Source organism: Mustela putorius, unplaced genomic scaffold (assembly GCF_011764305.1).
Source record: "Mustela putorius furo isolate JIRA1106 unplaced genomic scaffold, ASM1176430v1.1 tig00000228_pilon_pilon_pilon, whole genome shotgun sequence".
NCBI lineage: Eukaryota > Metazoa > Chordata > Mammalia > Carnivora > Mustelidae > Mustela > Mustela putorius.
The window spans coordinates 24,931,350-24,957,540 of NW_025421322.1; the positions used below are offsets into that span (position 1 = coordinate 24,931,350).

A 26,191-nucleotide genomic window follows, 5' to 3' on the forward strand; every position below is an offset into this window, starting at 1 on the left:
TTCAGGTGAAGAAACAAGCCTATGGGGGCCTAGGTGGCTCAGTGGGTTAAGTCTCTGCCTTTGGCTCAGGTCATAATCTTAGGTTCCTGGGATTGAGCCCCGCATCGAGCTCTCTGCTCAGCAGGGAGCCTGCTTCCCCCTCTCTCTCTGCCTACCTGTGATCTCTGTCAAATAAATAAATAAAATCTTTAAAAACAAAACAAAACAAAACAAGCCCAGAAGATAGAGTGAGAAGCTCAAAGTTATCTAGCTGATCCTTTCCAGTACACATCTATGTGTCACCTTAACCTTTACCTCTGAAGAATTGTTTATGCTAATAACATGAAGATAAAGTAAAAGAAAAACTCCATTTGTGATAATGTAGCAAGCATCTTATTTCTGATACTTATTTAAAATAAGTTATCATTTGAATTGGTTTCATTCATTTATTTAACCTATATTTAAATAGACTAAAATCCCTGGTCTCACAGAGCACACATTCTTGCTTCCTTTATCAGCAGGTGTTTTGCTATGCTAATATATATATATATATATATATATATATATATATATATATTTTTTTTTTTTTTTTTTTTTTTTTTTTAGATTTTATTTATTTATTTGTCAGAGAGAGAGAGAGAGAGAGAGAGAGATTGAGCGCGCGAACGAGCACAGGCAGACAGAGTGGCAGAGGGAGAAGCAGGCTCCCTACAGAACAAGGAGCCTGATGTGAGACTCGATCCCAGGACGCTGGGATCATGACCTGAGCCAAAGGCAGCCGCTTAACGAACTGAGCCACCCAGGCATCCCTTGCTATGCTAATATTAAAGCCCACATACAGTTTTGGGGTTAAGTCCCAGTCCTCCCAGTGGTGGCCCTATGAACTGGACATGTTATTTACCTTCTTTCTTCAGTGTCTTCCTCTGGCCAGTAGTGTTGCGAGTCTTTTTTTTTTTTTAATTTTTAATTTTTTAAGATTTTATTTATTTATTTGATGGACAGAGATCACAAGTAGGCAGAGATAGGCAGAGAGAGAGGGGGAAGCAGGTTCCCTGCTGAGTAGAGACCCTGATTTGGGGCTCGATCCCAGGGACCCTGGGATCATGACCTGAGCCAAAGGCATTAACCCACTGAGCCACTCAGGTGTACCTCGTGTTTCGAGTCTTAAGTGAGATAACGTGTGAGAGACATTGTCCTGGTACCTGGTACCGTGTCTGGTTCTGGTGCTTAAGCCTTTCTTCATAGCAACAATAGTTACGTAACCCTTGTTGCAGACTGTTCACATGCCCTAGAAGTCATCCTGTGGCCGAGCCACTCAGCTGACTTTGAGTCATGGTCTTCTTGGTTGAGAGAAACTTGCAGGGAAAGGACCTGTGGTTATGTCCCTCTTACACAGCGTCTCATGGCAGCCCAGAATAACTCCTGTTATGGTAAGGCCTCCCACACCCGCTGGCAAATGTATCTTTGCCTCACTGCTGTCCTGTTGTAGGAAATGGGTACCCTGAGTGGAGAGAGACACCCAGTCCCAAGAAGCTGATTGCCTTCTAGGTGGGTTTCCCTCCCCCTAGCCCAGCTTGGTTTTGTCCTGGCATCTGGGTAGGCGCTGAACCCCACTTCGAGAGTGAGGCTGCCGCTGGGTCCGTATTCCTTAACTCCCCATCTGTGCTATAAAGGCCACTTGGAGTTGAGGCCTACCTTCTCTTCCCTTAATTGCCCCAGCAACAGTCTGTGGTAAATACTACGCTTATCTCCAGTTTATAAAAGAGGAAGCTCAGGCTGGAAGGGGCGGGCCGGAGGGGTGGCCTGAGGGCCCTCACCGGGAGCCCCTTGCTCTTTGCCGCCGCCTCACTGCCCGCAGCGCTTGACAGATTCCCCCTTTCTGCTCCTCGAGCTCCCGGAGGGTCAGGACTTTCCTTTCTCATCTTTGCATCTTTATTTCAGTTACACAGTTTCTCACAAACAATAGAGAGGTGTATTTCAAAGCCACTGGAATAGGAGTAGAGTATGTCCAGCGGAAACAGATTTTGGATAAGGCAGGGACTGGCTGTGGTAGGAAGTGGGAGACTCCTGCAGAGAGAGCCAGCCCGCCGGGGATGGCAGTGGGGAGACAGGAGGAAAGCTTGCTGCGGAAGGACAGGACTAGTACGGACACAGCCAGTGGAAGGGGGCCGCTCTTCCATTATTTATCTGGAGGGTAACGTGCATTAAGGGGAGTGCAGGGCGTAAGCATCCATTTCTGTGGCTGTTGCTGCCTTATGAAGATAGCATTGGAGCCAGCGCCGGCTCTTTCGGCTTTGATGGCAGAGCATTTCCAGTCTTAATTAATCACCTTCCCCCATCATAGGGTCGATGAACAATGTCCGAGAAAGTGCTCTGTAAGCCCTGAAGTCCTGGAAATAGAAGGTGGTGGTACTAATGCCACACTCATGTGACTGAGCCTTTCATCTCCCAGTCCTGTTCTCTGGGAGGCGCCTTCAGAACTACCTCCCACCCCCACCCCCAATGGCCCTTCCAGCCGGTAGCTGGTGCTGGGCAGTGCCCAGCGTCGGGGACTCAGTGATGCCTCACAGCTGAGTCGCACAGAAGTTGTCTTCATCTTTCCTCCTTAATGGCTACAGATGGGGGTTGGTGGATTTAACAACAACATTTTAAAGTTCTTTCACATTCCAAGCAATCCCCTTGGTTAATACTTTGGAGGATATCCTTGCACAGCTTTTCAAATTCTGTATTCATATGCATGCCTGTGTACTTTGGAATGCACGTGTGTCTTTATACACACATAGCTTTTATTTATTTTTATTTTTATTTTTTTAAACAATTTCTTTCTGTTTTTTTTTAAAGATTTTATTCATTTATTTGACAGAGATCACAAATAGGCAGAGAGGCAGGCAGAGAGAGGGGGAACCAGGCTCCTCGCTGAGCAGAGAGCCTGATTCGGGGCTCGATCCCAGGACGCTGAGATCATGACCAGAGCTGAAGGCAGAGCATTAACCCACTGAACCACCCAGGTGCCCCCACACATACCTTTTAAAAAAATAATATATAGTACACATTTTGCAATTTTTTGCATTTTGTAACATACCCATTTTTCCATTTTCTACATAAATTTGCCATTTTTTTTTTATGCACCTGCATTGTGGTTTATTTCTCTCGTGTTGGGCTTTTGGTTGTTTCTGAATTTTCACTATTGTAAACAGTGCTACAGAGATTTTCTTTGTATATATAGACCTTTACATGCGTATGGCCATTTTTTTTTCTATAGGATGGGTTCCTAGAGATAAAATTGTTAGGCCAAAGAGTATATAGTTAATGTATATGAACAGTTCCACTACTTATTTAAGTATTCCCTGTCACTGGACATTTAGTCCTTTTTTAGGGCTTTGTGTTTGCTTTGTTTTGTTTTGCTGTTTTAGGAAGGGTTGTACTGGTCTTGTATTCATTTTTTTTTCCTTTTAAAGATTTTATTTATTTATTTGACAGAGAGAGACCACAAGTAGGCAGAGAGGCAGGCAGAGACAGAGGAGGAAGCAGGCTCCCCGCTGAGCAGAGAGCCCGATGTGGGGCTCAGGACCCTGAGACTATGACCTGAGCCGAAGGCAGAGGCTTTAACCCACTGAGCCGCCCAGGCATCCCTCTTGTATTCATTGTTAATGATTATATATGCATTATTACTGTGACGTTGGAATTCACCATCACAAAGTACCTTGGTTAACTTCAGCAACTTTTACTTCTAGGATTACCATGTTGTCCTGCTTCATGTTTCAAGTGGAGGACAGAGCTTCATTTATGATCTTGACACTGTGCTGCCATTTCCCTGTCCTTTTGACACTTACGTGGAAGATGCCTTTAAGTCTGATGAGGACATTCATCCACAGTTCAGAAGGTGAGGAGATTCAGGATGGATTTACCTTCTTTCTGAAGTTAGACCTTGACAGTCGTACGGAAAGTTTGTGTGAGGATATGTGTATGTGATTTTCTGGGTTTTTTTTGGCATTTATTTTGCAAAGATCACTTGACTTGGCATCACCATTGAGTTGATATTTGAAAATGATGTGTGCTATACAGAAGATTCAAAGTGTTTTGAAGTTTTAGAAGTTGTCCAGCATAGAGGGGGTGCCTGGGTGGCTCAGTGGGTTTAAGCTTCTGCCTTTGGCTCAGGTCATGATCCCAGGGTCCTGGGATCGAGCAGCGCATTGGGCTCTTTGCTCAGCGGGGAGCCTGCTTCTTCCCCCCTGCTGCCCCCCGCCCGACTCTCTGCCTGCTTGTGATCTCTGTCAAATAAATAAATAAAGTCTTAAAAAAAAAAAAAGAAACAAATATAGATTTGAAAGTTGTCCAACATATAAAAGGTTGACATTCTTTAAAAAAATGGGTGTGATGAGATCCCAAACATTTTCTGAAAGCCATTTTGGGGATTTCTCTCATCCACGTGTGGGTGGATGGGTGGCTGTATGGGGTGTGGCCTTAATGACGAGAAAATTGAGAGGTCTGTGACGGCAGCACCTGAACTAATGTTGCCCTTTATTCCTAATACACAATCGAGTAAATAAAGGCCCCCGGACATATTTTTGTGCCTGTGTAGTTTTGGATTTCAGTTGATCCTTTCTCATGGTTTAACACGTGATAAAACTACATAGATATTCGTGTATTACTGATCGTACAAAAATGCCTGGGTACTTCTGTGTGTGTCATAGATAATGAGTCTGTATAAAAATCGACTAGGAATTTCGCCGTGAAACCTTCCTAATGTATACGAACGTTGCTTTATCTGCAGGAAATTTAGAGTGATCCGTGCAGATTCGTATTTGAAGAACTTCGCTTCTGACCGATCTCACATGAAAGATTCCAGTGGGAACTGGAGGGAACCTCCTCCTTCGTACCCCTGCATTGAAACTGGAGGTGAGCCAGAGGTGCCTTCTCCTGGAGGTTTCTGACCACCGTGCAGATCAGCATTGCCCCTTAACCAGGGACAAAAATTGTGTGTTACTCTTTGTACGATACTCCCTGAGTTGTAAGAAGGTCAGAGGGGGCACAGATGTGTGTGTTTTTTAGGTTCAGGAGTTGAGGCCCAGAGAGCAGGACTGGAAAGTATATGAGCTCGTGCAGAGGGGAGGTGCTCAGAAGCAGAACCACGAGACTTGCACACCGCCTTGCACACCGCTAGCGTGTTGGGTGTGCCTACTGCCGGGACACTGGGCTTCAGGAGGTCTGCGTGCTTGGGTCCTTTAACAGTGGGACAAGTAGCATCTTGCTGTGGTGGGGTTTCACGTTAAGGCGAAAGTCCCTAGGCATCCTTGCGTTATGTGAAATGTCATTTTCCTGGCTCTGTGATAAAATCTGCATTAGAAGAAAGTGAGCTGGCAGGTTTTATTGTACCACTCATCACATTTATGTGCTTTTAGGCAGCAGTCCAATTAATAATTTTCTGAGAGTTAAGTAGATAAAGAGTTCTTCGCCCTATTACTATTGTTTGCCATTCACAGGAGCTTGAAACGTTATTGATGTTTGTACGTGATTTGCAACATTTGCCATTTCTGGGTGAGGTCATCCGGTCCCAGGGATGAGATCTTCTGTGTGTAGGTTGCTCTCTAAGCTATACAACACGCCAGAAAAGTAGGACAGTGGCGTCCGGAATTGAGCAAGGGAGAAAGTAAATCTGTTTGGTGTACTTGAACACTGAAAGAGGATTCAAATGGATTTTTGAGGCTCTCTGTGAAAAGCTCTCTCTCATGATTTTAAACATTTATACTGGAATTGCTTTTGGGTCTGCCAACCTGCTTACTAGCCTCAGCGTTAGACTGGGACAGCTCCTAGGTTAGGAAGGGGGTGTCATAGATCGTCCTTTTAGTCTCAGGCAAGCTGCCATATATGGTGTGGCCTGGGACAGCATGCCTTCTGCCACTGCCACCCCCCCGCCCCCCCCCCCCCCCCCCCCGCTTTTCTCTTCAGACTTGAGCCCCCAAGGCAGAGCCTAGCACGTAGCAAGCATTCAGTAAACACCAGCCTGTCAGCTTAGATCCTCTCTGAGTCACTCCTTTCAGTTTTGATGACTACTGCCCAGTAGATGCTATTTTGTGTCGGGCTTTGGTGCCGGCCGCTTTACATAGTAGTTTAATAGAATTTTCCCCAAAGCTCAGGCAGGCTTTATTTTCCACGTTTGGTGGATGCACAAAGTGAGGGCCATGGAGATTACACCCTTTGCCTCGGGTGCACAGCCAGGCAGGATGAGCGGGCGGCCTGGTGCAGGCGGTTTCTGCCTTGCGTGTGCTTAGTTCATCAGGGACCTCGTGAACTTGAGATTGAAACTGAAAGGAGTCTGCTCTGAAGTGTGGGGCGAACATATGGGTTTCCCACATCCGAATGTGACCACACTGTAACGTCCTCTCATGTGGTGAACTCAGTACTTCAAATCCCGTGTTTTTCAAAGGATTATATTTGAGGTTAGGATAAGGGAGAATTACTTTTAGCTAATTAGTAGTGTTTTATTAAAAAAATGAAGGTTAAAAAAAGAAAAAAATGGTTCAAGGAAAATATTGAACCTTAATGCCTGTTTCAGGTACTTGAATAGCACTTCCCTGCGTCCCCCGCACTCTGTGGTGGGATTGACTCTTAGGGCTTGAATTGAGTGTATTTGGTATGTTGACTGTTAGGATTATATGATTAATAATTTTGGTGGCCATATGTCTGCAAGACCACTCTTCGGTTCAGCATTTAGTGTCCCTCCCCCCCACCTCGGGGCCATGGGAAGGAAACTGAAATTTATAATCGTATCACCTTGTCCTGAAGAGTCAGTTCCAGCACGGGTCACTGACGGCTCAGTTTTCAAAGACATTTCCTAAGTCTTGGGCTGAGCTGTAGAGCACACCAAATTTCCCCCTCTCCTTTCTGAGTCCTTTCCTGCCTTTTGTCTGCATATACCTCCCATCCTCTGGCTTCCTAATGTATAGCAGTGGTGGTTTATTTGAACCAAGCTGGAGGATCATAGTGTTAGGTGAACAGAAATGTTACAGTCCCCTGTGGGCGAGGTTAGAGGAGACAGATATTTATTTGTTATACCTTGATCTCTCTAAAATAATTTTTATTTATATTTTGTTTTTAATACATTGATCTTTTTACATGATGAATGACTGCAGATAGTAATCATTTTTTATTTAGTTATGTTAAGTTTTAGAAAAGAAAAAGAGAAAAGGGGGGATGCCTTAGAAAACAAATGCTATATTTCAAAAGTTGAGATTTCTTTTTAAAGGCCTTTGTTAAAAATTTTCGCAAACCTGCTGGCCTCTGTGGAGTCTGGCACCTAGCCAGGTCAGCAGGAACTCCCACCCCATCTTTCCTGGTAGGTGCCTGTCTTCCCTTTGTTTCTAGTTAGGTGGGGATCTGGCATTCCCAGCTCTCTGATGACTTCAATAAAAGTTCTGTGTCTGCTGAGTATCTAGCTTTTGTGTTAGAAGGGTGTTCGCAGCTCTGTTTCTAGTTTTCTGCATCCTTTGTGCTTCTGTTCATTTTTGAAAGATACAGTTGTGGGGTCACATGTACTAGTCCTACATGTTTTTCCTTTCAATTGTTTAAAGGCAACTCTCTCTTGTTTTATGCTTGCCTGGGCTCTGATCTTGTTTTGTTACTCTGAGTGTTTTCCCCTCTCAGTGTTTTTAAAGGTTTTTTTTTTTTTCTTTGTCATTAGTTTTTAGCATTTTGGTTATAATGGACTGTAGTGTAGTTTCCTTTAAGTTTACTCCACTTGAGGTTTGTTAAGATCCCGAGATTGGTGGATTTATAGCGTTCATCCAATTTGAAAACTGTGGCTTTTATTTCCTTGTACATTTTTTCTTTTCTTTTCTTTTTCCTTTTTTTTTTTTTAAGATTCTATTTATTTATTTGAGGTGGAATGAGAGTGAGAGAGAGCGAGCACAAGCATGGGGGGCAGCAGGCAGAGAGAGAAGCAGACTTCCTGCAAAGCTGGGATCCCATTGCAGGGTTCGATCCCAGGACTCTGGTGTGATGATCTGAGCTGAAGGCAGATGCTTAACCAACTGAGCCATCCAGGCGCCCCTGCTTGCACATTTTTTCTGACCACCCACCCTCCTTTAAATTCTTTTTTTTTAAAAGATTTTATTTATTTATTTGACAGACAGAGATCACAGTAGGCAGAGAGGCAGGCAGAGGGAGGGGAAGGGAAGCAGGCTCCCTGCTGAGTAGAGAGCCTCTTGATTCCAGGACCCTGGGATCATGACCTGAGCCGAAGGCAGAGGCTTTAACCCACTGAGCCACCCAGGCGCCCCCCTTCTTTAAATTCTTGTTCTTCAGCTACACATGTTTTCGATGGCTTGGTATTATTCCTGTAGGTCAGTGATGTTCTCTTTTTTCTTCAGACTTTTTCTCTACAGGCTTCATTTGGAATAATTCCTCTATTTTGGCTCTAAATTCATTGCTCTTGTCTTCTGCATTCACGAATTTGTTGTTAATCTCATACAGCACACTTTTTTTTTCATTTTACATATTTTATTTTCTTATGTCTAGATTGATTTAATATCTTTCGTTTCTCTCTCTTTTCATCATGCTCATGTTTTTCTTTACCCTTTTTGAACATATGGGGCATGTTTATAATAGCTGCTCCTTGTCTGCTAGTTCCATTATTTCCGTCATTTTGGTCCACTTCTGTTGATTGAATTCTCCCCTAGCTTTGGGTCATATTTTCCTGTTTCTTTGTGTGATTTGTAAAATTGGGTTGGAAGCTGGACTTTGAATTCATGCTGTCAGTTGCTGGGTCTTGAGGTCTTTTTTAAAAACAGTGTTGGCATGCAGTTACGATACTGGGAGTCAGCTGGGTCCTTTCCACGCTTGTTTTTAAGCTTTTTTAGCGCTGGTCCAGAGCAGCCTTTCATCTAGTGCTAATTTAGCCCCAGGGCTCTGGTGCCTCCTTTCTAAGGACTCTACAATTGCTCTGTGCCTTACAGGTTCTCTCTCCCTAGGCTGGTGGGGAATGTGGAAGTTCTGCCAGTTATTAGATCGATTACATTCTGGTGCTTCTTTCCTGGCCCTGGGAGATCAGTCCCAGCCAAAGACTTGGGTGTGTGTCTTGGTCAGGGTAGGTGGGGAGTCGTGGGGGGGTGGTCTGCTCTGCACCTCCCTCTCCTGGACCCGCTACGTCCAGCTGCCCAGGATGTCTGTCTTCTCACTTCAGGGAGACTGCCATGCTGGGTGTGTTCCCCTCTGTGTGCCGGGTTCTGGAAACTGCCCCTGAGGTCCACTGGAGGAATCCCAGGGCTCCCCTTACTTGTTTCTACTTCCTTGGGAATCCCAGGTGTGTGCTGCCTGTTGTCCCACCATCTGGAAAAAGTTGCTAAATATATTTGCATGGTTTTCTGTAGGTTTATGGTGGAAGAGTAGTTTCTGTAACAATTTTTTTGCTGAATAGAAATAGCAATATGGGGCGCCTGGGTGGCTCAGTGGGTTAAGCCGCTGCCTTCAGCTCAGGTCATGATCCCAGAGTTCTGGGATCGAGTCCCACATCGGGCTCTCTGCTCAGCAGGGAGCCTGCTTCCTCCTCTCTCTCTCTCTGCCTGCCTCTCTGCCTACATGTAATCTCTCTCTGTCAAATAAATAAATAAAATCTTAAAAAAAAAAAAGAAATAGCAATATGTACATACTTAAACATTTTCTTCAGTGTGGAGAATTTAAATCATATACTGAACTGGACTAAATAGTGTGTCAGATTTTCAACAGTTGTCAGCTCATGGCCAGTCAGCTCCCATCCATTTGCCTCCTTCTCATATTATTTTGAAGCCAGTCTCAGATACTATGTCATTTCAACTCTAAATGTTTCAGAATGGATCTCTAAAATAAAAGGCTTTCTTTAAAAAGAAAAAAAATAACCATTGTACCATTATTTTATCTAAAAAAGTTAACAGTAATTCTTTAAAATCATCATCTAGCTATCTAGCCAGTGTTCACATTCACAGTTATAAAGTCATAAAATCATCATTAAAGATTTTTTAAATTATTTATTTATTTATTTGACAAAGAGAGAGGGAGATCACAAGTAGGCAGGCAGAGAGAAAGAGGGGGAAGCAGGCTCCCCGCTGAGCAGGGAGCCCAACATGGGGCTCAATCCCAGGACCTGAGATCATGACCTGAGCCGAAGGCAGAGGCTTTAACCCACTGAGCCACCCAGGCGCCCCATTTTTTTTTTTAAAGATTTTATTTTTAAATAATCTCTACATCCAGAATGGGACTTGAACTCACTACCCTGTGATCAAGAGCTGTATATTCTACCAACTGAGCCAGCCAGGTGCTCCCATATCCTCTTTTTTTATACAGTTTGTTTATTTAAATCAATGTCCTAATGAGATCCCTACATTGTATTTGGTTATGTCTCCAAAGAGTTTTTTTTAAATATATAGATTCCTTGCTCAGCTCTTTTTAAACTTTTTTTTTTTTTTAAGATGTTATTTATTTATTTGACAGAGAGAATTCACAAGTAGATGGAGAGGCAGGCAGAGAGAGAGAGAGAGGGAAGCGGGCTCCTTGCCGAGCAGAGAGCCCGACGCGGGACTCGATCCCAGAACCCTGAGATCACGACCCGAGCCGAAGGCAGCGGCTTAACTCACTGAGCCACCCAGGCGCCCCTTGCCCAGCTCTTCTTTTCTTAAAATTTATTTGTTGAAGAAACTGGGTCCCAGAGAAGCAGTCTAGATTTTGCTGATTTTATCTCTTTTGTAGCCTCTGAATTTCCTATAATTTGGCAGTTGAATCCAATAAACTGGCAGTTTGATTATTCGTGCATTTTGCAGAGGGTTAACTCACTGAACCACCCAGGCACCCCTTCATTTAAATTTTTGTTTTGAAATAGTTTTAGACTTTTGGGGCACCTGGATGGCTCAGTTGGTTAAGTGTCTGCCTTTGGCTCAGGTCATGATCTCAGGGTCCTGGGATTGAGCCCCAAGTTGGGCCCCCTGCTCAGTGGAGAGCCTGCTTCTCCATCTCTCTCTGACCTCCTCCCTCCTTATTCATTTTCTCTCTCTCTCTCTCAAAATAAAATAAAATAGGGACGCCTGGGTGGCTCAGTTGGTTAAGCAGCTGCCTTCGGCTCAGGTCATGATCCCAGCGTCCTGGGATCGAGTCCCATATCAGGCTCCTTGCTCGGCAGGGAGCCTGCTTCTCCCTCTGCATCTGCCTGCCATTCTGTCTGCCTGTGCTCGCTCTCTCTCCCTCTCTCTCTCTCTCTCTGATAAATAAATAAAATCTTAAAAAAAAAAATAAAATAAAATAAAAATAATTTTAGACTTATGAAAAATTTGCTTAAACACTTTAGAGCATTCCCATAACCCTTTTACTCTGATTTCACAAATGTTGAATTTTATATAACCATAATGTAATAACTGAAACTAAGAAAATGATGTACTTGACATAGAAGTATTGGTCTAGTACTGTTGACTTACAGACCTTACCTAAGTTTTGCAAGTTTTCCCACTAATTTCTTTTCTCTGGTTCAGAATCTGCCCCGTGATACTACATTTAGTTGTCCTGTCTTCTCAGTCCCCTGCAGTCTCTGATAATTTTTTTTTTCCTTTCTTTTTATAACTTTTTTACAGTTTTGAAGAGTACCGGTCAGTTATTTTGTAGCATGCCCCTCAATTTGGGTTTGTGTGATGTTTCTTCATGATTAGATTGAGTTAAGTGTTCAAGAACCCTTCTCCATTTGAATAATTTCCCCTACCTTTGATCTTCTAGGTTGTTTTATTGTGTTTTCAATGGACATTTCTTTCATGAATTTTTTAGATTCCAAAATGAACCTGAATGATTTTATCAGTATGGATCCCGAGGTAGGATGGGGAGCTGTCTACTCCCTGTCTGAATTCGTACATCGATTTGGCAGTCAGAACTACTGAACTTGACATCTGGATGTAGAACCATGGAGAAATTCTAGGACATGATCAGTCCATCCCTTCACTGGGGACAGCAAACACTATGGTACCTTTGGCCTGGAATTATATTTTCCTCTTTTAATTCAGTTGAGTTGAAACATGGGTGAACAAAAAAAAAAAATTAAAAAAGTTTTTTTTTGGATATGTTAGGTTGAAACTTGATGTAGTGTATATTTGCTAAGATATTCCAACTCTCATTTGTTAAAACATGTGATAACTTATGCCAGTAATTGCTTTTGTTATGATAGATGTGTGGACTTTGTGTCTGTTCTGGATGTTTCATTTCTCCAGCTACACTGTACGCTCCTTGAGGGCAAGGCTGTGGCTCATTGCTCTGTGACTCCCTCCAGTCCCACCAAGGTGCCCATAAAATGTTTGCTGGTGATTGTGCTGCTGCTTGAAGAGGGCTGGTACTGTGAGCTGAATCAGCAATAAGTAGTAGTCTTTTTGGACTATTATGTTCTTAAGAAAAGACTGAAGCTCTCTCAGGCTTGAGTGTTATTTGGTCTATTTATATATGTTTTTAAATAAAATTGATTTAAAAGTAATTTTGTTTTGAAGATTTTGTGTCACCCTTGATGATCTGAGATATCCAAAAATATCTTACTTGTAGATGGGAACCATTGCTTTAAAATACGTGTATCAATCTTCCTTCTTGAAGATGTTTTAGAAATTGGCTTTCATCATATAATTCCAAATAAAAGATATTTGGCATTAAGCCGGCATATACAGCATTAACTCTCACACATGTCGTGACATGATTCTCCTGTAATAACCAACAGTTTCTGAAAGCAAGGATGCCCAGGCTTTTGATCTTAGATGAGTTTTCCGCTTATTGAGAAACTTTCATTTAATGTAGATCCTCTGCCTTGTGTTATGGTGGGATCCCTGCAGTCGTTACTCAAGAATCAGTCAAAGGAAATGTCATGTATCCGTTTGGGTCAGCTGACCAGGAGGATTCTGGGAGAAAGTGAGTGAACCTTTGGTAAGAGGAACACAGACACAACCTCTTAAGTTATTTTATAATTTAGAACTAATTATAGATCTCATATTTGCATATCTTTTTGGCTTTTAGAAGGTCATTTAAAAAGCATGCGGCTAAAATGAGGAAGATAAATTTTGGCAGGCTGTACTACGGAAATGCTTTGTCTTGAGCAGAAAGTTTCAGAGGGACCAAAGGATTGTAATCTGATTTACAAACTGGATTTTTGGAGGGTCTTTTTTTTTTTTTTTCTTTTGCCAATTTATGAGCAGGTTTCCAGTCTGGTATTCATAATTGTGTCTAGTACAGATGAATCAGACAGTGCGTGTGTGTGTAAGTTTGAACTTGGCAGCCAACTTGTCTTGAGATTGAAAACCCCTTATATCTTGCCAGTGTAGGGAGTGAGTTTATAGTTTTAAGCCTGTTAAAGTGTCCAGTGGTCACAATCTGGAATTAGAAGCAAAAGAGGATATTTGTTGTTTCTTTTCTACCTACTACTCCCCTTCTACAGCTCCTTTTGGGAAACCCCTTCTTTGCATATGTAAAGGCATTTGGCCTAAGCTGGCAGGGGCCTGGAGCCCACCCCTGGACAAGTCTAAGAAAGACCTGTCACAGAGTCCTCTGGATTTGCTCTATTGACATACGAGGATTTAAAAAAAAAATCTCTCCATGAGGAATGCTAAACTAGGGGCCTGGGAGTTTGGGGCTCGTGGTGGGCAACCTGACTGTCGCAGAAGGGCCTGTGGCAGAATGCAGCCTGGCAGAGCTGAGAGCAGAGCAAAAACCCTGAAGGCATTTGTGAGTTCCGAGATCTTTCTGTCGCTTCAAGCCAGCCGCCACTTTGGAACTTCCCAGTTACATACACCAGTGGATTCCATTTTCTCTTCAGCTTATGTGACATGGATTGCTGTCAGTTTTAACTGAAAGGTAGGTTCCCTTGTGAGATTTTTCTTTGAAAGTTGTTTATCAGAAACTGTACTTTTGTCTTTTGATGCTTAATTTTTCCCTGAGGTCAGAGTTGCTTCTCTTTACACTCATCATGTGTGAGTGAACTGAATAAATACTGATAAACGCTGTCTGGAAAGAGGAACTTTCAAGAAAAGCAGGGGACTAAAATAGAATTTGTGAGTTGACTAGGAAAATAAGAAGAATGAGGTATTTCTGAGAATCTGACATATGACGGAGCAGGGAAGCAGATTCCACAAGGTAAACCGGCTCCTAGGTCCATGGACTCTGATGGGTTTATAAGACTATTAGGGTTTATAAGAAAGATTATGTATTTCATAAGCAGGGTTGGTTAGCAGTGGAAGTAAAGGCGAACTGTTTTGTGTATGTGGTTTTCTGAGCTTTATTTTTAATTAATTATTTTAAAAATAGGTGGTGCCTACACATGATACAAATTCAAAATATATAAAAGTATATGGTAAAAAGTCCTCCGTCCTTCCACTTTTTGATTTCTCTGTCCAGAAACAACCTGTCTTCAGTTTCTTTTATGTTCTTCCAGGAATTTTTTTTTAAACATTTAATTTATTTATTTGACAGACAGAGATCACAAGTAGGCAGAGAGGCAGGCAGAGAGAGAGGGGAAGAGAAGCAAGCCTGTTGCTGAGCAGAGAGCCCCGATGGGGGGCTCAATCCCAGGACTCTGGGATCATGACCCGAAAGCAGAGGCTTTTAACCCACTGAGCCACCCAGTCGCCCCTCTTCCAGGAATTTTTATGCCCATATTAGCATATAGGTATTATAGATTAAGTTCGTTTCCCCCTCCCCGTACAAGCGGTAACATTCTAAACATTGTTCTGCATTTTACTTTTCAAAGTTAAAATACTTGGATATTTTCTAATCAGTACATGTTGAACTTCCTCATTCTTTTTAAAGGTTACATTGTATTTTGTGGTGTGCATGGTCCATAACTTCACAGTCCTTTTTAAGTTGTTTTTAGTTTTTTGGTATGACAGAACTGCTTGAAGGAATATTTTTGTCTATGTGTCTTTCTGACAGTTTCCGAGATAAATTTTGAGAGTGTCGACTGCTAGTTGTCCCACCAAGTGCGTGCTTTTTTCTTTCCCTAAAGAAGGAAATAGCAAATGTTTTCTGTAAGGGGCTAGCTAGTAAATACTTTGGGCTTTGCATGCCATAAGGTCTTTGCTATAACTGCTCAACTCTGCATGAATGTATGGCTGTGCTCCAGTAAAACTTGGCTTATCAAATCCGGGGACTTGAGGATTTGACTTTGGGCTACAATTTGCTGTCCCTTGTTCTAGAGTAAGAGCTGTAGCTGGCATGTGGCTGTTGGGCCAGGGACTACAGTTCCCAGCCTCCTTTGCAGTGAGGTGTGGCCATGTGACAGGTTCTCCCCATTGGAATATAAGGGGCTGATGGTGAAACTGCCTACCCTGTCCTTTACACCTTTTCCTCCTTGCCTACTGATGAACGGCTGGGGACTAGAATGACCTCGGAAGCTGCCGGTTGAAGATAGCAGAGCCACCACCAGCCTGGACCCCCGAATGACCCTAAGGAGCCGTCTTACACCTACTTAAAAAGTATGATGTGGCACTGATCCTCAAAGACAAAACCTGTATATTTCTTTGGAAGTCACAGAATTATTGGGTGAGTCCTGATCTAGCAGTTTAGCCCTCCCTAAAGAATACCGTGGCCATTCAGGCCCTTGTGACAGGGTTTTTTGTTTTGTTTTGTTTTGTTTTTTAAGATTGTATTTGTTTATTTTACAGAGAGAGAGAGAGATCACAAGTAGGCAGAGAGGCAGGCAGAGAGAGGCGAAAGCAGGCTCCCTGTTGAGCAGAGAGCCCCATGCGGGGCTTGATCCCAGGACCTTGAGATCATGACCTGAGCTGAAGGCAGACTTAACCCACTGAGCCACCCAGGTGCCATGACAGGGTATGTTTTTGACTGGGTCACAAATTGTGATGTTCCTTGTGGAGTCAGTGCCTCTTTGTGCTTGTGCAAGCCAGCCCCTCGGTGTCCTGCAGTGTTGGTAGAATTCCTGCCTTTCGCAGAATATTTAGGAATACTGAAAAACAGATGCCCATTAATACCTCTTGCTTTGCGTGAGGTTAGGAGCCTGTGGGAAAGATGCCAAACGAGCCCTGTTTCCATTTACGGTTCAGACATGCTCACGCCTGTCAGGTGGCCTAGAAGTCCTGAAAGCAGTCCTCGCTAGAGCAGAGGAAAACAGCTTCCTGAAAGAAGAATGACATCTGAGCTGGGGAGACCTGTGGCCAAGTGGCTCAGACTGGACGATGACCGGAGGTTAGAGGGACCGTGGGCGGCAGTCACAGTGTGACGCGTGCCTCCTTGTTGCTCCCCCTTCACGGTCACTCTGACCCTAACTCCTCCGCCTCAAGAAAGCCCTGTCTTCTGGGAACGAAAGGAGGGGACTGTCAGTTGGCCCACTCCGTGGGTCTGTGGGAACCTTGGAAGGAGCTGGTCTTGGGCAGGGGGAGGAGATCAGCATTCCGACAAAGGTTGGCGTTTCGGTGGTTGAGTGGTCAGCTCGGAGCCAAGGAGCAGGAACATGACGAAGCCTGAAGGCTGTGGCTCTGATTCTGGACCCGTTTCATCACGACCTTGAAGTAGAAAATCACCTTATATGGGACTTGCAAGCTGGTGGGAGCTTGTGTACACTCAGCTGGTAATAGTGAGCGATGCTGACGCTTCACAGAAACTTTAGGTGGAGAATGCTTTCCTAAAAAGTTGGGCTTGGGGAAGGTGTGCTTAATCAAGAATTGGGGTTACTATAAATGTGATAGGTTTGTACTTACTAGTGGTTAGAAGCCTGGGACATTCCAGAAACATACCATTAAGGGAAGAGGAAGTCATACTCATGTGCCTTGAATCAATTTTGGAGAACAGAGGTAGAAGTTACAAGGAGATAATTTTCCTACGTCTGCCTCTCCCTCCTTTTCTCCATCTTCCCTTCCTCCATCCGCCCATCCCTCCATCAACCCCATGTCTGTTGCATGCCTACCACTTGCAAACTTAGGTCACAGTGAGCAAGGCGGAACTGTCCCAAAGAAGATAGATGCAGAGTGCTCAGGGTCAAGGGACAGTGGGCTGCCACAGCACTCTCAGTAGCAAGTAAGCAGAAAGCTAGCCTTTGCAGAGTCTGTGCTACAGAAATCTTTTTTTTTTTCTTAAAGATTTTATTTATTTATATGACAGACAGAGATCACAAGTAGGCAGAGAGGCAGGCAGAGAGAGAGAGGAGGAAGCAGGCTCCCCGCTGAGCAGAGAGCCTGATGCAGGGCTCCATGCGGGGCTCGATGCAGGGCTCAGTCCCAGGACCCTGGGATCATGACCTGAGCCGAAGGCAGAGGCTTTAACCCACTGAGCCACGCAGGTGCCCCTACAGAAATCTTTTAATAAAAACTTGGTCCCTAAAAGATTACACTTTGTTTTTATAAATTTTTTATTTTTTATTTACATATAATGTATTATTAACCCAAGGGTACAGGTCTGTGAATCACCAGGGTTACAGACTTCATAGCACATACTGGCCCCAATGTCCATAACCCCACCTCCCTCTCCCTACCCGCCTCCCCCCAGCAACCCTCAGTTTGTTTTGTGAGATTAAGAGTCTTTTATGGTTTGTCTTCCTCCCGATCCCATCTTGTTTCATTGATTCCTTTCCTACTTCCCAAACCCCTCATGTTGCCTTTTAACTTCCTCATCTCAGGGAAATCATATGATAATTGTCTTTCTCTGATTGACTTACTTTGCTAAGCATAATACCCTCTAGTTCCATCCATGTCATTGCAAATGGCAAGATTTCATTCCTTCTGGTGGCTGCATAGTATTCCATTGTGCATATATACCACATCTTCTTTATCCATTCACCTGTTGATGGACATCTAGGTTCTTTCCATAGTTTGGCTATTGTGAACATTGCTGCTATAAACATTCGGGTGCACGTGCCCCTTCGGATCACTGTTTGTATCTTTAGAGTAAATACCCAGTAGTGCAGTTGCTGGGTGGTAGGGTAGCTCTATTTTCAACTTTTTGAGGACCCTCCATGCTGTTTTCCAGAGTGGCTACACCAGCTTGCATTCCCACCAGCAGTGTAGGAGGGTTCCCCTTTCTCCGCATCCTCGCCAGCTAAAAGATTACACTTTGAACAAACAAGTGAGCCCAACTGAAGAACTGTCATGTCATTACTTAAAAGGGCCTTGGAGGAAGGAAGTGACTGTTGTAGCACAGAAGGTGTAGAACCAGAAAATGTGGAAATATGTGAAGATCCCTAGGACCAGGAAGGAAAGTCCAGCCTGAGCCAGAATTACTCACTTAGCTCTCCTGTTGAGGGCTGACCAGCAGCTTTCTGGTGAGAGAGACTCGTTGGAGACGTGCTGGAGAGAGACTTGCTGGAGACTCGCTCTGGGACCTGCTGCTTCTGTGTGTTGGGTGCACGTGTACCTGCTGAGTAGAGAGAACACATTCTGGAGATTAGTGACAGTCTCTGCAAGCAAGTCCTTCTGGCACCTTCCCAGAACACTGAGGTAATGAGGCTGTCCAGTTATAACGCAGTGAGTATCTGGGCTGAGTGCTGGAGCAAGTACAGTCCAGCATCTGACACTCAACGGGGACAAGGGGCTAAGTCGCCCCCCGTAAGACAGTCTCTTACAGTGTGAGGCGCACGGTGGCTGCTTAGTAAGGGAACGAATTTGCCGAGGGAACGAATGTATGTTTATGAGGATCTTTCCATGCATTTCTGTTAGCGGTGTTGTTATAAAACCAATGACATAGTATGTGGTTGTACCCCTAAGGCAGCTGTAGCCAGCTGATGAGATTGAATTTGGTTGTGGGACCCAACCAACACGACCAGAGTCATTTTGCTCTGGGACGGCTTCTCTCCGGGTCTCCTTTTGCCCTTTGTCTCTCTGGGCTCCCTCCCAGTCTTGCTGACACATTGTCTGTGTCAGTTCCGAGAGTGTTCACAAGTATCTCCAGCTAGTTAGAGCATTCTTTCAGGAGATCTACTCTGTGTGTGCCATGGCCGAAGATCCCAGAGGGAGGGGACAATATCCCTGTATTTCCACAGGGTAAGTTTGGGGTGCTGTGGTCTGAATGCTTGTGTCCCTCTCTCTGTCCCAAATTCAGATGTTGAAATCCTACCCCACGGGGTGATGGTATTAGGAGGTGGGGCCTTTGGCAGGGGATTAGTTCTTGAGGGCTGAGCCCTTGTGACTGGGGTTAGCACTCTCAGGAAAGAGACCCTGTCCCCCCAACCCCTTCCCACGTGAGGACGCAACGGTAGGTGTGCAGCCCACAACCTCACTGCCCTGCGGGCGCCCTGACTGGACTTCCAGCATCGAGAACTGTGAGCAGTAACTTCCTGTTGTTTGGAAGCCACTCAGTCTGTGGCGTTTTGTTAGGGCGTCCTAAAAGGATTGAGACCAGAATTCCTAACCTGCAGTGCCAGCACATACTGTGTGTGGTGATAGGAGCACATGTTTCTGGAGGAGGACCCGTAGCTTGTATTATCTGTTTATTCATTTAAAAATATTTTTACTTATGTAGGGGCTACTCTTTGCCAGCTCCAGGTTAGATGCTGGTAACTGAAACCAGAATTGCATGTGTCCTCCTGTTGGTTACGGGCTGACAGTAGGGACCGCTGTCCATCAAAGAATCATCCAAATGACCACACTATGGCAGCTGTGCCCCGTGCTATTAAGGAGAGGTAATAGCTACATAAGGTGGGAGAAGTAATCTGGTTAAAGGGGTGGGGAGGCTTCCTAGAGGAGGTGTCGCATCCATCCAACAGATAGCTCCTATTCAGTGCCAAGCAGTGTTCCTGCCCTGGTGACTGAGCAGTGGAGAAAAAGCCCATGTGCTCATAGAGCCTACATTCTGGTGGAGGGGACAGACCGTGAACGTGTACGGCGTGTGAAAAGATGGTGGCCATTTATTGAGTTGGGGAAAGATTGTGGGGGGAGCCTTTTGGGAGAGGAAGGTCAGGAGTTTCATTTTGGACGTTAAACCTGAGATGCCAGTTGGATGTCTTTGAGGAGATGTCAGGTAGGAGTTGGGATTCAGGGATGAGGTTCAGGGTGCGAATGTACAATTGGGACGCTTGGATAGTATTTGAAGGCACAGGACTCTAGGAGATCGTGGAGATGCTGGGTGTAGATGGGGAAGATGTCTGGGGACCTAGTCTTGGGGACTTTTACATTTAGGGGTCTGGAGAGGAGAAGGTGCCAGAAAGGGACAGAGAGGATGAGCTGGGGCGGGAGTGGGAGTTAGAGGATAAGGAGAAAACCAAGGAAGCCCAGGGGAGAAGTGATTTCAGAGAGACAGGGATCGGATCACATGTCCCTGGTCAGTGGAGTCAGCTGAGGACCGAGGTGACTGTTGGCTTTGGCAGCATGGAGCTTCTTCAGAGCAATTTCAGTGGAGTGATGGGGATGGCAGTGGTTGGGCGGCTTCAGGAGGGAACGGGAGGAAGGAGGCAGAGTGCTTGGTAAATGGAGCAGAGAAATGGGCCAGTGCGGAGGGGGAAGAGGTCAGGGAGAGACTGCTGTGTCTCTAGCCCTCATGCAGTTTTTCCTTTATGAACAGATTAACCATTTCTGCCCCTCCAGAGAGAGCTCTGATGATACCAGAGACCTGTCCTCCGGCCTGCTGTTGTCGCACACGGGGCTGACACCACTCAGCTCTTGCTCTGGCGGGGGTTATTCCCGATGACTAGATGAGTCCTACGGTTCCCTTCTCTTTTCTTCTCTTCTTCCTTCCTTTCAAGATTTTATTTGAGAGACATAGAGAGCAAGAGCAGCGGTGAGGGACAGAGGGAGAAGCAGACACCCTGCTGAGCAGGGAGCCTGATGCGGGACTCGATCCCAGGACTCTGAGATCATGACCTGAGCTGAAGGCAGCTGCTTAACCCACTGAGCCACCCAGGCGCCCCAACAATGTCTTTCTTGAGCATCGACGTGGAGGAAAGAATGCTGGATGGCCTGCCGGGATATTTCATCCTTGGGCACTAGCCCTGTAGGTCGCCCTGCTTTTTTTCTGTCTCCTCCCCACCTTGCAGTCTGTATCTCCTTGAAGCAGCCAGAGCGGTCTTTAAAAATACAGACCAGAGCACCTCACTCCCCTGCTTTAAAAACAACCACAAACCACCACCACTCCTACTCTATGGTGACTTCAAAATGAACTTAAGACAAAACCCACTGTCTTTTCGGAGACCCTTGAGGCCCCGTGTGGTCTGGACTGTGGCCGCACCTGAGGCTCCAGCTTCACGAGTCCCGGTGTGCTCCCTGTCCTGGCACCGCCACGAAGATTCTGTTGTGAACCAGGCCAAGTGCATTCCTTCTGGAGGGACCTCTCATGCTACCTGCTCTGATTTGCCCCTTCTTTTCTGCATCTTCTCTGGGCCCGGCACTCCCTGACATTTAGGTCGTAGCTCCAAGTCCACAAATCCAAGCTGCCAGACTAGGCAAGGGCACGTCACTTCATCACTTCTTTCCTTCATAGCAGTTGTCACTAATGGAAACGAGCTTGTGTTTATGTTTATTTACGAGCCTGTTTGCTGTGTCCCTCCACCAGGCTGCGGCGGCTGGCTCCGCCTTACTCAGGCCAGCGGCATCCGTCTGGTCCTGTAGGTGCTCTGCAAGCATTCCTCGACTGTTTCACCAAGGATCGAGCCTCCCAGCCACTGGATCTCTGGCTAATGCCAGGGAAATGCTGCTCGGTTCTTGCCCGTTGGATTCCTCCCTCCAAACTAGGTTCTGTTCCTTTCCAGATCACACTGTCCTCGTCCACGCGGCTTCCTCTGACAGACCCCCTGGCCTCCATTCTTTTACTTCTCCGTCTGGAGGACACATCACAGATGGCTTCGGCAGGTGGCCAAGATCTCACGATGTGGCTTATTAGTGTCCCCCACACTCTCACTGGGCTCCTCACCCCCCAAACGTACCCGATAACACCTTGTCCCGTGTCTGACTGACGGTGGGGCTCACGGGATGTCCCCCTTTCCTCTGAGCTGACCGCGCAGCCTGGCACCGGAACAGACCATCTCTTTTACCCTCCAGCCACGGAGAGTGCGGCTTTGGCCGTGAGCTGCAGCAGGCATCTGCTGGGCCCAGGCTTTTAATAACATCCATTTGTTATCAAGTGAGCAGTCAGAGCTGAATTTCGCTTCGTGTCAACAGGCTGGCTTTCCTGAGGTTTCCATGGGGACCCGGAGTTTGAGAGCAATTTCTGGGAAGAACGTTGGAAAGAAATTGAGAGGCAAAATGTTAATCCAGTCACAATGTTCTGGCACACACCGTTTCTAGAATCATGGGTGATGGATGCGTCACTTCCCACTCAAGGCCCGAAGGGTTTAGCGCTGTTGTGATCTCCAAGTCCAGTGTAGAGGAGGCCTAATTCCTGCACTCCGAATACCGGAAAAATCAGGTTGCAGTCCGCAGTCCCCATTACACGTGGGCTTTTTTGCTCACCACATGCTGTGTTATCTTGGGGGAAATTCCTAACCTCTCTGGGCCTTGGTTGCTTCACTTAAGGTTATTTTGAGATTGTGTGTGTGTGTATGTGTGTGTGTGTTTAAGAGAGAAGCTTTCATACTCTGAAAGGTTAAGTGTTTTAAATTGCTAACACTCATTTCTTGCGTACCGTGTGCCGTATCGTTCTTTCAATGTCATTTTAAAGTGATCCCTTTGCTTTCCCATCCTTTTAGTTCTGTCCCTCAGATGACTTTGTCCCCCATTGGACTTGGACTTCTAGGCATCTTGGGAACTTAAAAGCAAATCAGTTTGGACCCACCTCTATGGAAGGTAACCCGGATATTTATCTTTAAAAATGACTTATAAAAATACTCTTTGATGTAGTAGTTATTCCCCACGTAGGAATTTGTCTTCTGGATTTACTGCTCATAAGTAAGAAACGGATGAACAAGTTATTCACTGTAGCATGGGGGTAACCACATGAGATTGGAAACCACCTATGAGCCTGTTCCCTGGGGCCCGAGGGGATGAACTGTAACCCACCAGGAGAGGAAATAGTATGAAGCTGTGAAAATAAATGAGCAAGGTTGCTCCTTAAGCTGAGTGGTGACGTTTTTATTCTTTTGTGTTAACTTACATTATATTCTTCTGTATCAGTTAGAGATTTAGTAAAGTTTAAAAAGCAAGGGAAACTGGGTGTATTAAAAGAGAAAAATACGTATGTGTTTGCTCGTATTTGGACAGAACATCTAAAAGAACATCGAGTATCCAACAGAAACTGGTAATTTTGGTGGCCTCTGGAGATGAGAACCAGGTGGCTGGGGTCGGGAAAGGAGGGAACCCCTGTGTACCTTTTCTGTTTTTTAAGAGTTGTGATCTCTGTGAATATATTACTTGTTAGAAATAGATTTAAGGGACACCTGGGTGGCTCAGTTGGTTAAGTGGCTGCCTTTGGCTCAGGTCGTGATCCCAAGCGTGCTGGGATCGAGTCCCACGTCAGGCTCCTTGCTCAGCAGGGAGTCTGCTTCTCGCTCTGCCTCTGCCTACCACTCTGTCTGCCTGTGCTCACTCTCTCTGACAAATACATAAATAAAATCTTAAAAAAAAATTATAAAAAAATAGATTTAAAATTATAAAAACAAATAAACCACACTTTCATCACTTACACATTTACCCACATGACTTTCTTTTTTAAAACACACACACAGGGGTGCCTGGGTGGCTCAGTGGGTTAAGCCGCTGCCTTCGGCTCGGGTCATGATCTCGGGGTCCTGGGATCGAGTCCCGCATCGGGCTCTCTGCTCAGCAGGGAGCCTGCTTCCCTCTTTCTCTCTCTCTGCCTGCCTCTCTATCTACTTGTGATTTCTCTCTGTCAAATAAATAAATAAAATCTTTAAAAAAAAAAAAAAACACACACACAACTTTTAACAGGTCAGCTTCAGTCAAGGTGTATGAGGCACACTTCACAGGACTTGGAGGTGATGTTTTCATGATGAGAGCCTGAGGACTAAGGAAACACTCCCCACCTGTTTTTCCACTGTATGCTCTTGGCCTCGTGTTCAGTAGCTCTAAAGGGTGGTTTTGCTGTGGGGAGTGAAGGAGCAGCAGGGGAGCCATTTGCATGCTGGTGAAGGACCGGTTTCAGGCGCATAGGGTCTGGAGCTGAGCTTTGTGTGCAGAAAGGCTCAGGAGGCCCATGAACTTGTGTAAAGAAACTAACCCTTCTCAGTAGATACCTCTTGTAAGAATCTTAACACCTCGAGGGAACCCATAACGAACCCATAACGATAGCTCACATTCACTGGCTACTCATTTTGTACCCGGCGTTGCTTAAAGCTACTTTCTGTATATAAAATGACTATCCTTGCAACGCCCGATGAGGTAGGAATTCGTATTATCCCCAGTTTTCAGATGAGGAAACAAGCATGGGCACCTTAGCCAAAAGAGCACAGTTAATACATAGAGGAGCATGATTCGAACCTGGGTCTGGCTCCAGAATTACTACTACCTCACAAAATGAAGGTGCAGGCACGTTGGAATAAACCCAAAGGCAACATTAGGGCATGGTTCTCCGAGAAGCAGGGTGGATTCTAGAAGTGAAGACCTGCGGAAGGAACGGGGTAGCCTGTCTCAAACCACAGGATGAGATTTAGGGCTTCATCTTGGAGAAAAGGGGCCGTGGTGGCAAGCTCTTGAACAGCGGAGGGCTGTGGGGAGACTAGCACTTCGCAGAGTGTTCTTTGACTGGGGTCGTTGGCAGGATGGCATTGGCAGAGGTGGGAGGGGGAGACCCGTTGGGGGAAGGGCCTCCACATGCAAACCGATGGGGTCAGGACTGGGGAGGGTGCCGTGGACCTGGAAAGATGGATCTGGGCGATTTCTCCCCAAGGATTTGGTAGGGTTTGTACTAGTTGAAGGCTGAAAAGGAAGCAAGTAGAGGATAACAGGGTCGGTGTACTCTGTCATGTAGGGATGGGTCCTTTTTTATTTTTCTTAAAGATTTTATTTATTTATTTGACAGAGATTACAAGTAGGCAGAGAAGCAGGCTTGGGGTGGGGGGAGCAGGCTCCCCGCTGAGCAGAGAGCCTGATGTGGGGCTCGATCCCAGGACTCTGAGATCATGACCTGAGCTGAAGGGAGAGGCTTAACCCACCGAGCCACCCAGGCACCCAGGGACGGGTCCTTGAGGCAGTATTTCATCCTGCTGTACATTCTGGTGCGTTTCCTGCTTCTGCCGACTACTCTGCTCCGGGCCTTCGTGCTCTATCACTTGTCTGCCAAAACAGTTCTCCCAGAGGACACAGCAGATGCTGTCAATCCCCACCTCCCCTATAGTTCCCACCTCCCCTTCCTCTTCCTTACCTAAGTGAAGCACCCGTGTGTCCATGGGAGGCTTTCCCTTGTTCTAACATGCTTGGCTGGACATGTGGCAGAGTGAATCCGCCTCAGAGCTGCCTTCAGCAGCTGACGCTCAGGAACTGGAGGGGGAATGCTTCAGCTTTCCTGTTCCTCAGAGGGTACAACCCTTGAGGGAGGAGCTTCAGGTTTCCTGGGGTCCCAAGCAGGGTTGGTCCCCAGCTGCCATGGGGCGCACCTGCTTTGCACCTGCTGTAACTCACTTTCTTGCCTCTCCTAACTCACCCCCTTACTCCTTGCTGCTGCTTCCCAGGACCCCCTCTCAGGTAAACTACCTGTACGTAACGTAACCCAGTCCCTGTCTCAAGGTCGACTTTGGGAGAACCCAACCTAAGGCAGTTTACAGATGATACTATCTAGGCCCGGAGAGGTGATTTCACTTGTTCAAGCTTACAAAGCCAGTCTATAGCAAATCTAGGATTTTAATCCAGGTCTCCTGAGTCCATTGGGTTCCTGATGTTTTCTGCTAGACCATAGTATCTGTTATGATGCCTCCCCGGGCCTTTTTACATGTATGGTTTTCCTGCAAGAGTCTAACTCTAATATAAACTCATAAAAGGCAGGAACAATGGTCTTAATAATTTTGTACCCAAGACCAATAAGAACTGTGTCTTTCAGAGAATAGATGCTCCATGAGGATTTGTTGAAAGAAGACATAGCGTGAGAGGAAGAGGGCAGAAGGAGAAAGAGTGGGCAGTTGGGTGCATGACCTTGGGGAGCAAGAAAGTTCTTCAGGCATCTTGACATGGGACATGAGAGTCACTTGCCTTGGAGGAAGCCATGATGAAAGCGTCAAAGACAGAAGACCCAGAGGAGGCATAATGGTGAGCAGAAAAATCGGTGGAGAACTTAAAATGTCCATTTTCTTGGAAATCACTTATGAGGAAAAATCACTAGCAAAATCGTCTTTTTGAGTGCATGTATCCCTGAA

At 45.5% G+C, this 26,191-nt stretch overlaps 1 protein-coding gene across 9 annotated transcripts in view; it reads left to right on the plus strand.

Moving 5' to 3' along the window:
* NTAQ1 (N-terminal glutamine amidase 1) overlaps positions 1-26,191 on the plus strand; it is a 34,780-nt gene that overhangs the window by 7,408 nt on the left and 1,181 nt on the right. Inside the window, exons 4-8 of one of the 9 annotated variants that reach the window (XR_006606161.1) lie at positions 3,714-3,862; positions 4,754-4,878; positions 12,763-13,812; positions 15,334-15,495; positions 22,577-22,673. Coding sequence is in view for 4 of the 9 variants with exons in the window: in XM_045078100.1 (XP_044934035.1) it covers positions 3,714-3,862; positions 4,754-4,878; positions 9,161-9,280; positions 11,758-11,867 (504 nt within the window). In the remaining 5 variants the exon portion in view is untranslated. The other 8 variants (XR_006606165.1, XR_006606163.1, XM_045078100.1 and 5 more) reach the window with 8 other exon arrangements.